At 38.6% G+C, this 20,710-nt stretch overlaps 1 protein-coding gene across 2 annotated transcripts in view; it reads right to left on the bottom strand.

The window, feature by feature from the left end:
- CCNY (cyclin Y) overlaps window positions 1–20,710 on the bottom strand; it is a 46,430-nt gene that overhangs the window by 21,074 nt on the left and 4,646 nt on the right. Inside the window, exons 2-7 of one of the 2 annotated variants that reach the window (XM_010182987.1) lie at window positions 19,370–19,404; window positions 18,065–18,091; window positions 9,044–9,144; window positions 5,555–5,590; window positions 1,661–1,718; window positions 1,441–1,560 (exon numbers count right to left, since the gene is read on the bottom strand). In XM_010182987.1, coding sequence (XP_010181289.1) covers window positions 1,441–1,560; window positions 1,661–1,718; window positions 5,555–5,590; window positions 9,044–9,144; window positions 18,065–18,091; window positions 19,370–19,404 — 377 coding nt within the window. The remainder of the gene's footprint in view (window positions 1–1,440; window positions 1,561–1,660; window positions 1,719–5,554; window positions 5,591–9,043; window positions 9,145–18,064; window positions 18,092–19,369; window positions 19,405–20,710) is intronic. The other variant, XM_010182986.1, reaches the window with a different exon arrangement.

Below are 20,710 nucleotides of genomic sequence, written 5' to 3'. Positions count from 1 at the left end.
TAGGGAAACCACATGAGAACCAGAAGAGGCCGTTACAAATGAAAGATACTGAAATATATGCATGAGTTAACAAGGTTTGTGGGGAAGAACTTTCCCTTCATATGCATTGCAATAACAGGAAGATATTGTTATTAAAGAAAGCCCTCTTCCTTTCTACTAAGCAGTGCCTTCATTGATCAAATAACTTAAGATCAAACAACAGATAACTACAACAAGGTTACACTGTACTTGACAGTAGATTAATTAAATTACACAAGAACATACTGATTCATACAACATATCTTGCCTTCAGCAGAAAACACTTAAGAAGAAAAGGAAGAAGGACAAGTACTTAGTGCAATTATGCAAAGGAGACAGACAAAATGTCATTTCAGAAAACAAGTAACGGCTGGGTCAAGTAACTCGGTAGAGTAGTATTTCAAAATGTAAGGGTGGAGCACTGCAGGGTGTTTCTTGTCCTATTTCTCTCATATTCCTGTTCTGCATTGGGTAGTACAATTCATTCTGACTGACTGAAGAAGAAAAGCCTGCCAACTAATCTTAGAAGCCAAGGGAGAGAGATTAACAGAGGAAATGAGTAGGCCTGGGCTTCAAAATCCACCTTCTCCAATTTCCCCTTCTTCCATCTCAAGTGCATAACAAAGCTGTTATGAAACCACATGTTGTAGTGGTAAAAAACATTTTGTTCTTTTAAATATCTCTGAGTCAAGAACATGGCCAAAATCGTGCCTGAAAGCTGAAATGGCTTGTCAGAGTTGGCAGGATAAAAAATTCAGGAAAATTGAAAAATTCTCAGCTGGTAGAGATCACTTTAGCTCCTTTAATCCACATTGCTATGCTGATCCACACCAGCTGAAAATCTGAAACTTCTTTTGTGCCGTGCTATTTTTAAGTAGCTAAACTTCAGCCTTGAGTATAATTGTTCACTCCTATGGTACTGAAAGACCAGAACAGTGCAAGTAAAAAAGAGCCATCAGCAACATGTTCCAGTCACTCACCAAATCCTTCATGTGCCCATCAACTCTTTTTAGTGCTATTAAATTACCTACAGCTGTTCCCAAGTCTCTGCTGGGAGCTACAATGACAAACAGCAAAGGCCCCAAAAGTGGAAGCCTTTCTGCTTTTAATGTTCCCTCCTGTTCAGACCACTTATGCCACCTGTGTTTTCTATTAGCCACTTTGGTGGCCTGTAACATTATCACTCTTCCAGGGCAAGACATAACCTCAGCTTTTGCATCGCATGTTACCCAATCTTTTCTTCCATCACTAACTCTCCCCAGGGAAATGAACTGTAGTGTCTCTTCCCATCCAGAAATCCCTTGGCCTCCATGGTGAGAAAAAACTCCCTGGCAACACCTAGATCTATTAAATCATACAAAGCCAAGCTTTGGGAACAAACGGAGTCTGTCAGAGGGTTGATGTCATCTCTCAGACACTCACCAGGGTGACAATGGCACATTCAGCAGTCAGTTGAGCAGCACTGAACAACGTCCGAACAAAGCGGTAAATCTGTTTCTGCTCCGGGTCATGTTTGTCATAGTCTGGTGGCACTTCGGATTTCTAAGGAAGAAATACTTCCAAATAGGTGACTGAAACAAAATGAAGCAGACAGAAAGGAAGACAGTTCACATGAAAGGGAAGAAGAGGCAGATGAACTTACCGAAAGGGGATGAAGATTTTCATCAAAAATATCTAAGAGCATTCTTCCGTCTGTGTCCCTAAAAAGTATTAAAACCAAAGTAGTGTCATTATCTGAACATGACAGCAGGCAGCTCTCAGACAGAAGTGCATCGTCAAAACTCCAATACTCCTCATGTTGCAGGGTGCTTAGAAACACTGCAGAAATGTGATTTTCAAATAGATGATGGCTTTATTGTGCCGTAAGGTTCACGTGTAATATGAAACCCGTATTACAAAGTATGCTAAAATTTTCAGCTTTCAAAGCCCAAGCCACACAGCTCTTGTGCTCTCTACTATGAGGCTTTTTCACACCCTAAGAGGTACAACTATAAATTCATAACAAAATTAGCCCAGCTTACTCTCCCATTCTTAACTTCACCATGTCAATCCTTGCAATTTCTTAATTCTTCCTCCTCTTCTACCGTCAACATTGTGAACATTTACAAATATGCAACACTGCTTCTACAGTTATCCTTAAGCTAATACATACATACTTCCCTTTTTATGTATTTAGAAAACTCTACCTTGCTCATGATTTCCGAAAGCAAAAAGAAGTACACACAAAAAAATTCAGACAAAATAATATTCCTATTCATTAGCTTTACATGCTGTTTCTATTAGATCCCTGTTGCTCAAGATCACCATGCAAGTTGATGCAACTTCACAAGCCTAACATCCAGTATGCAATATAGGATTTTTGCTGTGTGTAATCCTGGCAGTAACAGTAACAATCACAAAAGCGAGTGGTATAACAGTACCAGTGAGAACTGGACCCTTTCTGGACAGATGCATCCATGTGACCTACTTATTACAATCCCTTCTTTATTCATAGCATCCCTGGTACTGTGGTCATAGAGTCCTTAAGAGAGGAAACCACGGAACAGCACGTGTCTCTCAGAGCATGCAAACACGAGTTTTACAGTGGATTCATGTCTACAAAACGTACTTATTAGCACCTAACATTTAAACCTCAACATCAGAAGATGACATTTTTTTTCTGCTACAAAGCCTGCCAACACTGAAAATAAAACTTTTTTTCAAAAAAAGAAAAAGAGTAAGGAGTACCTTAATTAAAACAAAAAAACCAGATTGAGATAATTACTGAAAAATTCCTAATCAGCCAGGATTTTAGGCGAGACACTTTTACCCCTACATAAAAAGGCTACTATCTTAATGCAGAAGTAGTCTCACTGGAATCATTGATGTGCTATAGTAAACTGTGGCCCTTCACAATGAGGGGAGAGAAAGAAAGAATTTCCTATTTTATTTTTTCATGCTGTAGCTGCTGCATGCTACAAAGGTACACTTGATTGCCCTCAAACAATCTATCACTCACGCAAAAAAAAAGAGTTGCTAGGTTTTCATCTTCATTAGAAGAAATTCACATTGTTTTCTTTCAAAAATGAACCACCTACTAATTGATCAAAGCATTTTTTTGTGGTTAGTCTATTGGGGTTTACTTTATTTTATTTGCTTATTTAGCAGATTCACCAATACTTACGCATTTCTCCAAAAACAAGATAGGTGTAGAGTCTTTTACCACTTGTTGAATAGCTAAGCACAACAAAAGCTGCAGAAAACCAATCAATATAACAATGACAGGAGACACTGGGAAAAGAAGGAATGATAACTAGAATGTTATAGCCAAATGAAATGAAATGACTATTCCACTTCATGTATAGTTTCTCAAAAAAGCAGGGATTGGTGAGAGTTTGGAGTATTACAATGTAATTTAGTTTTAAGTCTACTGTGCAGGAGAAAAGGAACAAAGAAATATTGTGTGAAAAGAATTCTTCTCTGGCAAAGCAGGTGCTTGAGTTGTTTTCTGTCAAAATCAACCTTGAGTCTATATAAGAGTTACAGTGGTTTCATAGTCCACACCCTCTGTAATGAAACGAAATCTACCACATACGTCAACAACTTCCTTTTTGCCTATAATGGCAGGAAGCAGAACATATGTTTTGTTACTGTTGTTTCAGCAGCAAGAAAAACTGAATGCTGTTATCACGTTGTCCCTCCGTTCCTAAATCAGAGGCAACTGAAGACAGAACAGTCATTTCACATCCTTCATTTCAGAGTTGCTAATTGATGTACACGAGCCTGCTACAGCATCACTGCCAACACCATCTGTCCTGAGTGCAGCAGAGGGTACATTTACAGCACATCTCCCCACCCCAGCCAGCTTCAGGAGGGAGCAGCAGCCACCAGTTCTTCCTGAACAAATCACCTCTCCATCCCAAAAGCGGCAGGACAGATAGCAAGTTTCCCCAAGAAGATAACTTTCAGAAAGTATTAAACACAACGACATGGGAGTCTTTATTTTATAATGGTTTAGCCTCTCTGTTTACTACTTGTAGGTCAAATTTGTAACAAGTTCTGTAAGACCACGAATAGGCATATTTTACTGCAGACAGAAATCAGCTCCATGGCAATCTGCGCAAATTAAGTCTGGCGTACTTTGGCTCAGGATTCATCCTGCTCCACTGTGAGCTCTTCCTGAAGTTTCTCACCCTTTGCATTCCCTTATGTGCCTCTTTCTCCTGAGCCTTTCACTCAGCTGGCATGATAGGTAACAGAGCGCTTAAGAATAACTTATTTCCACAAAACTTTAGAGTCTGATTCTCTTTGAGATATCTGTTATTTAGTCAGGCATAGTAAAAATTGACTAGTTAGCCAAACTAACCCAGGGAAAGGGGAAAAAGGGAACCACAGATGGATCAACAAGTAATCCAAGCATCATCAGTAACGCCTCATTTCCTGGGAAATGAGATTAAAAGTTTGGGAAAAGATTTTACTCCAACTTTTGCTTTACATATTGCCATGTTTCAGCCCAAGGCCCACTGAAGTCTTGGAAAATCTTCTAAAAGCTTTCAGCAGGGATCAAGCCTTAAGCCTTTCTGCCCTTCTGCACTTCTAAAGGTTTCTCTTTAGATGTCAGTCTTGTTTCAAGAAGTGAGACAGGCTCCAGTGACCTGAAACATGGTCCCGAATGACGAACCAGCTTAACTTTAAACTTATGAGTAATTCCTTTTGTTCTAGTCAGACTTCTTACAGTCCAGAAGAAATAACGCGTAAGTGGCTTGTCAGACTGAGATCTAAGCCAAGTTCTCTGAAAAGACACATTGAAAAGCCATGGACACAAATGCCACTTAAAGTATTTATACAATCTGGCCTTAGAAACGTCAGGAAATATTATTTTGTGATACTGTGACATATCATGAGGACAAGGAATTTAAGATACAAAAGCGCAATTCAACATGAGGAAAGCTAATTTATGTACCAAGTTACTTTTTAGAGAACCTATTTTCTATTCAATTTCAACTTGACTGAGCAGAGATCTAAAACATGCTACACCAGAAGAGATAAGCCAGGACCTGCTCTTTCTGAGGCATCTTGAATTACATCTATTCACAACGACACTCTTACTATATAATTAATGGGTTTTATTTAAAAAAATCCATTAACATTAACAGATCATTGATTTACCCAGTTTACTTTACAAAGGTGTAGCCAAAAAAATAAATCTGAAATACACTATTCAGTTTTCTCTACATGCAATTTGCAACATATGCAACAATGCAGAAGTGTCCAGTGCACGTAAAACCAAACACTGAATCATCAAAGTTTTTCAATGCTCAACTGTACTTCCACATTTTTATGGTTTGTAATCCTTTAATTTTTATTTTTCTAAACAAAATAAGATCTATTAAAAATATAAAAAAAAACCACATTTTGCATTTCTAACATGGAAAAGAATAAAACTACTACCCAAAAACATTTAGAAAGGAAACACATCATGGATTTTTAGGGTTCGAGCAGTTCATTTGTTTAGATTAAAGATATTTTTCAGTACAAGATTTCATTAGTCACATACCTGTTTTTGATGTGGTAATATATTGCAAGAGCTACACTGTAAAGAAAAATACAGAGTTAGTATCTCAAAACTGTTAAATTATGTTATTTGTCATATTAACATGCAAATTTAAAACCTAGCACAATGCATGACAAAAAGTATGTTCAACAGCCTATTTTCTTCTGTTCACTCTTAGATACCAGGAAAACTGCTGTAAATATAGACAATTTTATAGTATTTGTTCAGCACACTCCGAGTGCCTCTTCTTTACTAATAATGAAGTACTTTACAAAAATACTCATATTCCACATACCAAGTGGCACATACCTTGCATTTAATGCCCTACTCTACTAAAATCAATGCTAAAAAACTCCTGTTGACTTCCAAGGTTGCAGATAAGGCAACACAGACATTGGACAGTCTCTTTTACTGTTTGCTAATGTTGCCAGGCTAACATGAAATGTTCTAATCACCATTAGCTTATGACTTTATGTTTAAATCCATTAACTTTTGGCTGACTTTCTATGTAGCTACTCACATATCAGACTCAAAAACCAGGCTCCTACAGTTTTATGGCATCAAGCTACTTATTTTAACTCAGGAAAGACAATTCCCTGAATAACTTAGAGCGTTACACATTTTCCATGTTCTCAACCACACACTCAAGTTCATATTCTGAGCAAAGACAAAAACTCTCCTTATATTCACAGAAAGCGAAGATTTTAATTATGTACACAACTTACTGATCTCATCCACATTTGAAAATGAAGAAAATTAAGACATGGCTTCTTCTGGTTACTCTCCAGTTTCCAGCCCACAACTCCAGCATTATCAAAGGACACGTCTCTATGAGATGGAGCTTTAGTAAAGGATAAAAGCAGAACCAGCATCCTCCCTCTACTTGTTCCAGCAGCATAAAACCCAGTCAGAACTGAAGGGGAAGGAGGATGGAGTTCACCAATTCTATTTGTTGTCAATTTGTTTTGTCAGTGATTCACTGTAAGATGCTTCTGTCTTACATTGACACAAAATTCCCCTCATTTTCTTCTCCACAAAAGGCCTTTTCAAAGAGTCAATTGGTTGCTTCGGCTGCTCTGTAATACTATTCCAGAAATTTTACATGAAAATTGACATACTGCATGTTAGGAAAACAGTATGTTGGAGCTATCAGAATTATTAGAATTTTAAAGTATTTCAGGATTGGCTTTTTTTGTTTGGTTTTGGCTTTTTGTTGGTTTGTTTGTTGGGTTTTTTTTTAACAGCTCCATAGTAGTAAATATTTTTTCTTAGTTGAAAGTAAATATATTTTAGCAACTTTGTATGAGCATTATAGTTTTTACCTGGGTGCATTATTGGTTTTTAGATTACAGATGTTTTTAAATTTTTCTATAGATACCTAAGGAATTAAGAGATACTGTGTACTGAGGACATTTAAAGGATGCAGTCCTCACTTAACACAAAAAACACATGTATGAATGAATTTGATTGACTGAAAGCTATTCACAAAATGACTTGGTTCTGAAATTTAATTTTAAATTATGCCCCTAGGAACACACTTACAGCTCCAGTTCACTTTATGAAAGCAGACGCAAGAATCTACGTGCAGAGCTCTGCTTGGTGTCCATATGGTTGCTTTTGCAAAAAAATGTCAAATTAAGTTTAGAAAATATTTACTATTTTGAATCTGAAAGTCTTCAGAGCTGTAGCAGATTAACTCAGATCCAAGTTTCATTCTGTTTTTCATATGCTGGTTCAGACAGCTCTCAATGTGAAGAAAAGCAGCTTATGAAGCTTCCCAAAACCTGATCCTGCCACCCCACCAACACTGCAGATCTTCAGTAGATGCACTATTATTTTAAACACACCGGTGCATAACATGACCCCCAAAAAACAAATGAGCTGGCCGAAATACATCCCTCAAATTTACCTACGTACAATATTCATTTACCTGCAGAGACTGCCAGGGTCAGGGAAGAAACAAAGTTGTACAACAAAAGCAATAATCCTGCAATCCCCACCCTTAAATCTGTTAAATGTGCAGCCAGACAGGAGAGGAGAGCAAACAGACTCCTCAACCAGAGGCCTCACATGCCAGAGTCCGGTTTCTCACCCCATGTAACCCCTTTTCAAACCCTCTGACCCCTGACAGCTTCCAACCCTTTCCACACCAGTCCCAGCCCTGCACAGTTCCCCACCCTGGCCCAGTGCCGGCTTCTCCAGCCTAACGTACGCCTCTCCTCCCTACAGCTCTGCTTGCACCCTGAGCCTCTCCCAAATGTCACCACCTTGCTTACCCCCGCAGCTTGTCTTTCTGCCTCCCCTTTCACAGGGTTGCTGCCATCCCCCATGGCCAGCTAAAATGGCTTCTCGGTTGCTGTGTCCAACTGAACCCACCTCTTCTCTCCAAAAAGTCTCAGGTCTGACACAAAAAGGGACCTGAAACCCCCCCACCAAAGGCTGCACTTAAAGAAATCTGACTGCAAAGGATTTTAGAGCTGAAGAGCATTACATTCCAAGAGGCAAAAAACCCCCTTAAAAACATTTTTCCAGAGTTCATCTGAATTATTCTTAAGTTACTAATTAAGAAAACTTGAGGAAAATCAAGACTGTATTTCAGGCAGAAACAGCTGATAAGAAATTAGGTATCAGTCTGACTGCAAATCACTTCTCCACTCCTCTCTTTTTCTTAATACTAGACATTAAGGACATGTTTTACTGACCACCAACAGTACAAACTCCTTTGGATGTGTTAGTTTGAATATATTTGTCCCTCATGCATCTCTCAGTCTTTGTAGCACAGACTTTGTCTTAACAAACTTTTGCACTTAAGTACACCAAGGTGTCCTACAAACAACTCAAGAGAGTACATCAGCAACCATAATAAGCAAACAGCATAAAATGCCCAAGCATTTGTTCTCTCATTTTCCCCCCTTACAGTACAAAATGTAAAGAACAATACACTATAAATAAAATTTTCATTTCTCTCCGAGGGTAAAAAGGCAGCAGTGAAACCTGAAATTAACATCTGAGATGTCACCCAAGGGTAAGCCCATGTGCACGCCACAAACAAAGCTCCCCAAATCTGTGCGACAAAACTTCCAGAGCCCTGGTACTCAATCTGGAGGCAATTAATTTCCATTACAAAAAGAAAACTGTAAGAGAAGCTTAGCAAATGAGCATTTTCTCACTAACAGAAAAGAGCTCTTTGATTTCAGGATATTTCATACAATTCCTAAATTCTGGATAAACAAGTATCCAAGCAAATTTTGAGAAGCAAGCACCCAGCACAAGGATTTCAGCTGCCAGAACGTGAGGTCCTTATTTGCTGCTTTCTGGTGAGATATCCAGTATTGGGAGTTTGATTCTGCACAGACCCAAAATCAGAGTAAGACCTGTTTTGCTCATCCCAAGACCTGTGAAGCTTGCTTAGTAATGACTCAGAACTTTGTGCATTTATATGCATATACATAATGTAGGTTCCAGGAAAAAAAAATAAATTACAAAACCCACCATTTGATGGTATACTTGAGGTTTGGTTGACTGACTGTGCTGTCATCCAGGAAAATAGTGGAGCAGGAACTGTACTTCCTTCTTAACTGCCCAGGAGGATGCTATGAAAAACATGCAAAAGAACAATGGCAATTACGCAATACCAGAACAATTTTCTGAGATATAAGAATTCAGAAAAAACACATTTCTCTGTCTCTCACAATGACGCACATGGTAACGTGATCATGTTTTGAAGCAGTTCAGAAAGTTCAGAAATAATTACCAGTGCAAAATTCACAGCAATCTCTGCCAGAGCCTTGCCTAGTGCTTTCAAATCCCAATCTCCCCTCCAGCCCTCCATTCCCAAAAAGACATGCACAACTTTTCTGCAAAATTACTCAAATTAAATACAAACATTTGTAAAGCAAAGATGAACAAGACCTATGTTTCTGTCCTCATTCCAAAAGAACAAATGAAAGAATGAAAAATAAATCATGTTATAAATGAAGACTGGTTTAGACACAGATACAAAACCATGCTTGGAGAAAAGAAAAATTAAAAAAAACCCCATGCCACCAAAAAAAAAAAGCCCTTTCATGAATGAAACAGGAGAAAGATCTTTACAGGAAAGCTACTAAAAAACTTCAAAAGTCACCAGGGAAAAATCAGAAAAAATAATTCATCAAGAAAAGATTGTTACTAGGAGGAAAATTGATCAAAGAATGCAAGAGAATGTGGATATGCAAATTAAAAAAAAAATCAATAACATATCTCTTAACAGAAAAAGTTTGCAACAGTTTTCAAACCTATTTCTGCCCCACCACAGAAAACATTGGAAAGCTCTGCCACAAAACCACATTTGACAACACTGCTAAATTCTGAAGATTTTTTTGCTGAGAGGGCTTCTCCATCTGTTCAGAGTAGCCAGCACTGCTCCAGTCTAAGGAGAACAGTTTCTTCCTATAAGCTGATAGTCATTAATGTTCTTTGATTTTATCCTTGCTTATTCTGCCTACATGAGTGAACTACTTGACCAAGAACCTGTGACAGCAGAGTTAAGACCAGCCCAATTACATGTTTAACTTACCACAGAGCAGATTTAAAATTCAGATGGCACATCCACATGACAATTTTAATTTGCGTTATGATTAATGCTGTTTCCAGCATTTCAGTGGAGAGACCAATGTCGATGCCATCACTTGAATCCACAGACATTCAGCAACTCTGAGCAACTGAATAACCAGGTCCTGTTACTCCAACCTCATTACAGCTTCCCCTGCCTAATTTCCACAACAGGTACTATCTATGTTGAGTGCCAGCCCTCCATCATCTCACTAACGTTTCCTTTTCCATAAGCAGCAGACTTCTTAGCAGCATTCATTAGACACAGAACAGACAGACTCCTGCTAAAACCTACATGCATCTGAGTCATCTTTCTGTTTTGCCCAGCCATGAGTAAAAGAGCATTTGAAGTCTTCCATTAACTGAAGAAGATAATTTTCTGAAGCTGTTGCAATTCTAGAAACACGTTCAAATTATTTCAAAGTTCACCAATAAATTCTATCAAGGTCCTTCCCTTGACCAATATATCTGTAGGCTGAACTGCTTTTCTTGGAAATTAAAAAGTTTACTGAAAAAAATGAAAAATATTATCCCCTCTCAAAAATTCTCCAGCAGTTTGGAAAGGTACTTTGCAATATTTTGGAAGCTCACAATCCATCCACTTTCCAAGCTATTATATGCAACGCTATATGCAAGGCAACAAACAGAAAATTTAGAAGCACTGCAAGCTTTAATGTCATAAAATGTATTATCTAGGAGTGATGTATAGAGAGAGAATGATTAAGGGACAGGTGATTTATAGGTTGTCTTCTACCACAGCTTAGTTCAAATTTCTGGATTAGACCATTGAGTATCTTCTGCAGGCATAATAAAGGCAAAGAAATTCAAAAAGAACTGAAAATGAGACAGTTTAGTGGTTGTAAAAAAAGGGAGTGGTACAGCCATTTCATCATCATTAAAAAAAAAAGCACATGGAAAGTTTTAATTCAACACTTCAAGTGTCAACATGTTTTAAACGCACAGATAAAATTTAAGACAAAAGGACTGGATTAATTCAAGGCAAGCATGAGTAAAAACCAGAAAACAACTATGTAGCAACACCACTATCAGATTTAAATTTTCTTATGTAAACAGCACTCTAACATTTCATACATGTCAGTAATTAGAGCCACACACCTTATTTCTGAAACTACTACATTAGAGAACTCTCCACGGTTTTCAGCCCACATCACACTTCAATAGGCTTAGAACTTTTCACACTTCAGAAAAATACGTGGTGTCTCTTGCCTTGCTTTTTCCTCATAACAACTTGGCAGGAAGGGGTATCTCTCCCAGGCTGAAAAGTGGTGCCAAGTGTAAACCTGCTATCTTGGGTATAAATACACATTTGTGCCATGTGAATAATCAACCCATCAGTAGATGAACATTCCCAGCTTCTACTCTGACATCCAACTGCAGCCATATGGTACGACAGGTAACAGATTTTCTGCCTTTTCCAAATTACTGGAAAACACCCTCGGTTTCACATTCTAGCTTGACTAACCTGGAAGACATCTCAAATCCCACAGTTCTGACAAATAGGATTTTCTGAATCTCCATCATAAAATGCTGCATGTGAACCTTCTCCATCCTTGCAAAGGAAAAAAGAGGTGACTGAGCATCACCTCAGCATTCAGCACCGTGCTGGAGAGAAATCCCCTTCCATGTCCATTTCAATAAGGATAAGTCCACACTCAAAACTGTACAGGAGCTTCACAGAATTACAGAATATTAGGAGTTAGAAGGGACCTCGAAAGATCATCCAGTCCAACCCCCCTGCCAGAGCAGGATCACCTAGACCAGGTCACACAGGAACGTGTCCAGGCGGGTTTTGAATGTCTCCAGAGAAGGAGACTCCAGTGCTCTGTCATCCTCACAGTAAAGAAGTTTTTCCTCAAATGCCTTCACATTTCAAATCCATCACAGCCAACAACAAAAATGTTCCATTTGGACAAGTCAGAGAAGCTCTAAGCAAGAAAAATCAGAACAGCTGAGAAAGAATATAGAGCCTGAAGAAATCAGCCCAATGGAATCCTTCTCAGGTGCTGTCCCACCAAGGATGACATGGCAAAAAGCAAGGACTGCTATAGCTCCTTCTGTAGGTCTTCATTTGCAAACATGACAGTGAGCACAGGACACCTGTGGAGCCTTGACAATCTCTGCTACTACAAATATTTACAAATTAAAAGCACCTCACTGATATGACATGGGATTCACTTTCTACGTACTTTAATTTGTAGTAGTAGTATTTTTGTACCCAGGCTGAGATTCAGTAGATGACACATCTCAACTTCGGCAAGACTTATGACTTCATAAAATTCCCAAAGGGCAAAACAAGGAAAACACAGTAGGTAAAAACTACTTGGAAAACTACACTCTGGTTACCCAGGGATAATTTTCAAATTGTAAGGTTAAAGTAAGGGACAATCCACAGACATCTGGTCTAATCAACGTAAAACATTGAGCAGTAATTTTGATAACAGAATCAAGGTATTTTTTACTGAATTTGCAGCTGGCAATAAGTTGCAGAGGACTCTCTTATAAAAAAAGGCAAGAAATCAGGCTGAACAACGTCCCGAGCTGAATTCTGAACGTATTTTCTATCATTTTGTGATTTCTTTTGGTGGAGAGGATTTGAAGCTCCTTATTCCACAAGCAGTTATTTTTATCACTTTAACCAAGGACGTTCATTAAGAAATACTGACGTTAGAGGTTACAATGAATACATAATAGCTGTTTTGTGGAATTTCTTTCTTTACAGGAAAAGATACATAATGAAAAAGTTGCTTTATAACTTGCTAAGCTTTTACATGTGTTACAGAACAAGCTCTAAGAGATCAAGATTCGATGTATTTCCATTAATGCCAGGTGTTTCTCGCTCTTAAAAACAGTTTTTTCCCTTGTGCACAGCTAGTACTATTGAAATATCACTGCTTTATTTTTGTCCCAGTTTCATCCTGAAACTTTCCAACTTTCCAAATCACGTTTTAAGATGTTTGAGCAATATGATTTACTTAAAGCTTACATAAAATACATCTCAGCAGAAACAAAATGGCTTTGTTTGCCACCAAAATCATACAAGCTCTGCAAAACTGCTTCTGTGTACCTGCTATGAAAGGGAGCACAATGAATTCCTAACTGATTCACAATGAGAATGCACAAAAGGATTAACTTCTCCCAGCATTCATTTTAGCATCACTCAGAAACTAAACCTGAATTTGTGGGGAAAGGGGAAGTGTTAGTATTTCTTTTGTTAAAATAGTCAGTTCAGGGCGTTTTTGGTTACAAAATTCTAATGGATGGTTGCATACCGACCAAAACTCACACCCAGAACTGACCAGAAGGGCTACCAGCCAGTCCTGTCCTGGAAGCCCTTTACCCACACTGGCGTGGCTCTCTGCCCTGGTGCTCAGCAGGATTTGTTCATTTGGGCGCAACACTTCCCTAATGAAGCGATACAGCTTTTGTACCAGAGCTGGCCTTCAGCCAGTCAGCTGCCACTGAGCAGAGGAGCTTCAGGCTTTTTCAGTGTTCTTTTGCACTTGTACATCACAAGATAATTTGCAGCTTCTGTCCTAAATAATGACAGTACTGTCTCTTCTTCCATCAAACCAGGTGTAAGTTACTGCATGATTTTAAAAGGTACTATTAAATAGTATTTCCCTCATGGAAAAATTGAGGCCTGCTTGCACCCATCTGTGGAGACATGCCCATTAGCTCCCAGGCAGTAAAGGCTGGCCAAAATGCTAATAGGCAAAACTGGCATGCAAAAGTACACATGAAGCCAAATTACAACAGCAAACACAAATACCAGGACTGCTTCTGACTTGGAAAAGGAAGGTTCCTATCTTGAGGATTTTCTGTTGCTTTAGGACATGATTTAGTTCTGACAATATTTTCCACAGAAGAAACATGAATTTACAGGCCAACAAAGAGCTTCCAAAATCAAGCAAGCCATACAATATAATGCCCTGCATGGCTTTGCAAAGTTCTGCATTTATTTTCATCTTGCATAATTTGATACTACAGCACAATTGCCCACATTTAGTAGGTAGATATGGGCATATTCACCTGAACAAAAGCTATAGGAAACGGCACCATTGTATGCTTACCTTTCTCTGCCAACATCTACAATTTAAAAAGAAAGATCCAGTCCAACCACTCTTAAGTAATACCCATGGTACCTCACCAGTTTGTCACGATTCAACCTTGTCCTCAGCTGATTACTCTCACCACTGTTTTCATTATGTTGAAAACTGATTTCTTAGACTAGATCTGTACTTGCCAGTTTTTGACTCTCCTCACTCATGTCAGCTATAGAAAACTCTGTCAGCATACCACCGAGCTCTGGGGACTCAGCAACCACTGGTAAACTCTTCTGCAGTGCAGACAGGCCCTACTTAACCACTGATAAAGCGCCCTGCTTTACAAACCTGAAAAGATAAAATATTTCTTTGAACACTAAAGGCAGCTCAAAGGCTTATATTTACATAGCATGTAACTGCTGGTGTTGCGCAATTTGACCAGAGAGACTTTACTAAGCTCCCAGCACAGCAAGTATTACATAGCAACCTTATAAAAGAACTCTCCTGCATGCTCCCACTCCACCTTGAAAGCTAACTTTTGTTCCTCCTCCTCCTACAAAAGTTTGCCACTTCATATAACTTATGAGTGCCTTAAGGAGCAGTAAAATTCTTCACCCTAGAGGACAGGAAGAGAAACAAGAGGTTGAAAGAAATTAGAAAAAAAAAATATTTCAACCAGTAAGTTTATGTAAGTCACTAAAGAAAACCTGTTAATTCTAACTTACTGGAAGTCTGAAAAAGCATCTTAAACAGCATCTGTTAAGACTGGTATCAGTAGAGGGAATCGGTTAGATGAGCCAGATGGCCTATAAAGGCCCTCTCTAGACCTGTTTTTTGTGATCTTGTAATAGGGAGCATTAAAGACCAGATTAAGCAATCCCTAAGAGAGTTTCAAGAGCACCTGAGAAGCCACTAATCTATCTTCCAGTTTATCTTGTTCTTCCCTGAGTAAGGAATGTTAATTAAAGTATCTTAAGGAATTTGGACAGCAATTATAAATCTTCACAATAGTCAGCCTCAAGCAATTAAGAAAAACAACATTTCACATTTTATGTTGTGCTTTGTACTTTTCATGGATTAAAGTACTTTTCAGACTATATTCACATTTCAGCATGTACCATATATACTCTTCTAGCTGAAAGTGTTTGATTACCAATCACATGCCTAGTAGTTTTACAATAGAGAATCAGAGCAGCCTCTTTATGCACTCTGACAAGAAAATCTGGGGGCTACACAGGCGCAAATACCATACATCATTTGAAACATGCAAAAGGCTCACAGAAATTGCTTGTGCCACACCACATACAGCAAAGGACCCCTCTGCGCTCTGCACTTACAAGGACCAGGGTTCTGACATGAACGATGCCCAGGAATTTTTCCGTAGGATGCTGAAGAAAAATTTGGTCTGTAACAGATGTTAGTTTTTTTATTTGGAATAATAAAAACAGTATTAAAAACTGCCAGGATTTGAACATGCAGTTGCCAGGACAGCAGACAGTGGGAGTCATGTCCAGATCCCTAAACAGGATGATGCTGAAAGGAAGCTGCTGCTACAAGGCTCATGAAGCGTCTCCAGAATTAAAAAACAAACGAATAAACAGAAATGCTAAGGAGATATTACTTCCCTTTTCCGCGAGATTTCTCTTCCTTCAGAAATCTTCCAATATGCAAAAAATCACCTTTATTTTTAGTGGACCTTACTGCTCATAAACAGAGATTCAACTTCAAAAGCTGACTAACTTAACTAATAACTAAAAAAAAAAAATCTTGTCAAGAAGAGAAGAAAGTCCTTTGGTAATCAGAGCATTTTCATCTTGTCTGAAAGCGGAAATTTCTAGCAAAAACTTGATAGAGAAATCAACTTCTCTCCTGCCCTGCTCCTTTCTCCTGCAAAAAAAATAATCATGCAGTACAAAGAACTAACTACTGCAAACAATAACAAAAATTTCACTTTTTCTTCACCACCCCCCTCAAAAAACCCCATAAAATATGTCTTCCTGTTTGCTTTCCTTGTACAGGCAGAGACACTGATGCAATCTCTCCTCTCTGAAAAAGGAAATGCCCCTATCTCAGTCTGCATCTTTATCCCCCTCAGCAGCTTGACTAAGCAGATTAAAAGCAAAGACAAGTGCACTCTGAAGCAGCATTAAAGCCAGAACAAAAAACAACTGCAGGTTAAATGTGAAAGGGAAGTAGAGTCTGCTGCAAATGATTAGAAATTAAAATATGCTGGAAGAATGCAAACACACCAGGTACACCGTAGGTAGGTAACTTCCAGCACCTACAAGGATGCCAGCGATCCAGCACCATCCCTAACCTGTCCTCCGTCTCCCTGGGTTTTGTGGGAAGATTGATCACACTGAGAAAGTGCATTTTTAAATGAGAAAGAGTCAATATTAGTTAAATTAATTTTTTTCCTAGGTAGCATTTTGAAACTGTATTTGTATAAACTACTATTCTCATCTGCTACTGCACAGAACTAGGGAAGCAGTTAAAAAAAAGCACAACTTCTCTTGATACTTCTCTTGCTAGCCAGACACACTGCTCACTTGGGAGATGTTCAACTCTCCCTGCAAAATAACCAATAAGATACTGCACAAAAGGATAAAAATATATTCTTGCTCATCTAGTTATTTGTCACAAAAGGAGAATAAGTCTAAAAGACTTAAAAAAGAAAAAAAAAAAGATGACGATATGGACAAAATCACAAGAGAGCATTGCATTATGATGAGGAGTTCTTGTAAAAGGAAGACAAAACAATGCTCCAAAATTTATGTTCTCTGGCTTGTTTCCTCCAGAGCAGATGTGGGGACCCAGAACTTCACATCAACAAGAAAACAGATGAGTAGCAATAGCTTCTGTTAGAAATGCACTTAGCACACACTGAAAATGGTGGAAAAGAACTGATCAATTAACAGTGTATATCGTAAATTTGCTTATGATGTAAATACTACTCATCGTTTGTCACACACAACTATTAAATCTGATTATTTCCTCAAATTTCTTCTCAAATTACGACAGTTCCCTACAGACTACAAACCTAAACGCAGTTCCCAGGTAAAGACCACAGCAACCACTTCAAAAATGATCACCAGTTTGTGCGTCAGCTTTAGCAGACTCGCTACTTACGAGGTGCTGAATAAATAATCATGGATGTGTTGATGTCAATCATACATGTCCATAACAACTTAAACATCAAGGCCACATTTGAAATATAGCTTATCTATTGGCTAAAAATCTTAACTGACTTGTAAGGTTAGCTATGGTAAGGACTTCAGCTTCAAAAAGGTTATTTTTAGCTTTGTAATTCAGAAGAAGTAATTTATAAGTACAAAGAAATCAGACTTAAGGTAGCAGTAAACCAGACTACTGAGAAAAGTTCACATCGCTGCAACCTTAGTCAATGCTTTGAATGATACTTAAAAACAAAAAAAGGAAATTAGGAAGAGGCATAGCACTTAAGGTATCAACTGCTTGAGCTGCTACCCTGAGCTCTCAACAACACAACTCGGTGATACGATCATCCTTGCCCTTACTGCAACAACTCCAGCACTGCCTAAAAGTATTTTATAGCAGGGTTTGCATTAGTGCGCTTCAAGCAATCTTTGTTCAATCCATCAGAGGAATCCCCTTGCAATCTGCCTAATGCAGGACACATCTTTTACACAGCATGAAATGATTCAGGACATGCGAGAATTTCACCCATGACACAAGGTGGACACAGACACTCAGTTAATGCCTTACTTTGCAGTGTCTCTAGATTCTTAATTTTTTTTTATTTTTTTATTTTTTTTTGCATTGAGCCCTTCAAGTTTGAGGCCACAAAGACTGCTGGAAGTTACTGAGCAGACTTTACTAAATTTATAGGAACCCAGTGCGTTAACTTTACAAGTAATTTTATAACTATACAATTGCACTGCAAAGTACCCCCATATGCACTGTAAACAACAGAAATGTTTCACAGGGGAACGGAAGTTGGAAAGCACTGAGAGTATCCGCTAGCCTGGTGGGGCCAACTTTAAGGCTTTTATAAGCCTCACAGTGCTTCATGACTTTCTCAAAATCTTAACTCCTGGACAACTGTTAAAATCTGAGCTTGTTTTTGAAGCTAGGTGGTAGTTTCAGAAACCCTCAGCCCAAACCATTTCTACAAACAAACAAAGCAGTCCTGCTTTCTCACCCCGCTCAGCAGCTCATTCCTGTCTCTGTGCCGCCCTTGCTTTCTGCGGGTGCAAGCCCTGAAGCGAATCACATTTAGGAACAGATCCATTCTAGCTTTTAGCTGTGCCAAATCTACCTGCATTCGTGCCCCAACCCAGTTTATCTGGAGCTGCACAAACATTCACCCCAGCACAAAGGGATGCAGAGGCTATAAACCACATCTGCTTCTTTCAGTAGCTGTACTGGCTTAAAAATTATTCATGAAATTATGGCCTGTATTTCCAGACAGATAAAAGTTTCAGAATTTCTCCCCATTTCACCCTAAAGGCAAATATCATTTGGGAGATTCACTGAGGCATGACTCCAGATATTGCAGCACAAGGCTTAACATATTGGGAACCGCACCGGTCCCAGGTGCTTCAGCAGTACAAAGTGGGGCAAATAGCCTGGTCCTGTACCCAAAGCAGGCTACAGGGGATTTGCTCTCAGCTTCACCAAGAATTTGACCCAAACAGAAAAGAACTAAACCAAAAAATGCCCAGGGTACACAAGCGCATTTAAAGCCCATCTTCACATTCAGCACATACGTACGACATGTCAATCCACATTTACATTGCATCAACACTGGACAGGCACTTCAGAACTTCTCTGTAAATATCAAATGCTGCAGCCAAAGCAAACTTGCATATAAATGTAATGTAAAGTTTTCAGAGTTCTTGCAGTAATTTTAAAAATCATACCAATGTGTGCAGCATTTTGTCCCAGGTACCAGTACCAGCTACCTACATACACTGGTTGTGAACATGATACAGTCTTCAAGTCAACAGATCTGTTCCACTCACTCAATAGCCAAGACCTATACTTCTGCATCCTGATGCAGAACAAACATTTGAAGCATCAGCACCCTCTCACCAATATGGAAATCATGTGTGATAACTCTTATTTACTGTATAATATAGACAACAAGGAGAAAGCTACATAGCGAGGCATTTTCACTTACGTGGTTTATATAGAGACTCTTGCGTTTTTCTCTCACTGCAAAAACACAAAATATGATAGAAATATTACATGACTATTTTTCCTGATTAAGCTTCTTATATACCATTTATAATAAAAAGAACAGGAGGCTATCTATGTGCAACATTATAATTGCTTTTGCGCTAACCATGTATATTTATATATCAAACACAGAAGGAACACATATCTGTATGCATAAAGGCATTTATGCTCAATAGTGTGGTGATGGATTAAAATTCTCATCCATTTGGGTACTTCACCAGGCATTGGTCCACATGGGAAAGTTAATATGCAGCAAGCTACAGTCCAAGCTAGCAATGGATCAGCCATCCTTCACCAGTGAGGGTACTGCTGAGCCACCAGTGCCTTGTGCAAGGTACCTTGCTGCAAAGCGGCCTACGCTACCCTGCAGGTATGAAAGCACCTACATAGCCACACCATGGAGTTAGCAAATTCTCATCAGAGTTTATGGTGCACTAACTCCCATAGAGCAGCCTTGAAACCATATGCATTACACCACTGCCTTCTGTAGTGATCAGTTGCAAGCCTGAAACTATTACTCATGTCGGATATAACAATGAAAATACATTACTTTGGTGAGCATGAACCAGTCACAACAAGAAAGGGTTGCAAGTCAGAGACATAGATAGCCAAAATATTCAGAAAGTAAACAGCAACAACAAGGGAGATAGATGTATAGAGTCTTAATTGTCAGGCAAATGTTTATTACAGCTGATTAAATACAATCTATTTAATTTTTTAAAGCACTCTCCCAATTAACTCACCCCATAGAGAGCCTGTGGAGCCCTGTTTCAGTGAAAATACCACAACGTTTAGGATTCAAGTCTGGAGGCAACTAACACATAAATCAAAGTGCAGGGTTAAAATAATGGTTTCATGCTGTAGGTGATTAAATGCACTTCAGTGCATCATGATTTGAAAGCTATGCAACCCAATGCACTTAGCAAAAGAAGAGCGTTCATAATGGCAGGATAGCCTGTCCATTCCCTGTTGGATGAGAAGCCATTATTTGTGATTTTTTTATAAGCAAGCAATCTCACATAAACAAGCCTGTATGTGCAAATACTGTGAAATAATTGTGTTTAATGCAAACATAAAATGAAAAGAAAATAAGAAAAAACTTTTAAAAATCCTTACATAATTTTCCTCCCAGGGAGCAGAAAGGAGAATCACACATGACAGATGTTAGCCATGTCACTTAGCACATGCTCAGATCCACAATTATGGACATTGTATAAGAAACAGAATTTAAAAGGAACAGTAGGAAAATTCTGATCATCTAGTAAATAGTTAAACTGCTTGA

The sequence above is a fragment of the Mesitornis unicolor genome, unplaced genomic scaffold (genome assembly GCF_000695765.1).
Source record: "Mesitornis unicolor isolate BGI_N332 unplaced genomic scaffold, ASM69576v1 scaffold33884, whole genome shotgun sequence".
In the NCBI taxonomy this organism is placed as follows: domain Eukaryota; kingdom Metazoa; phylum Chordata; class Aves; order Mesitornithiformes; family Mesitornithidae; genus Mesitornis; species Mesitornis unicolor.
This window is presented reverse-complemented; position numbering and strand designations above follow the sequence as displayed.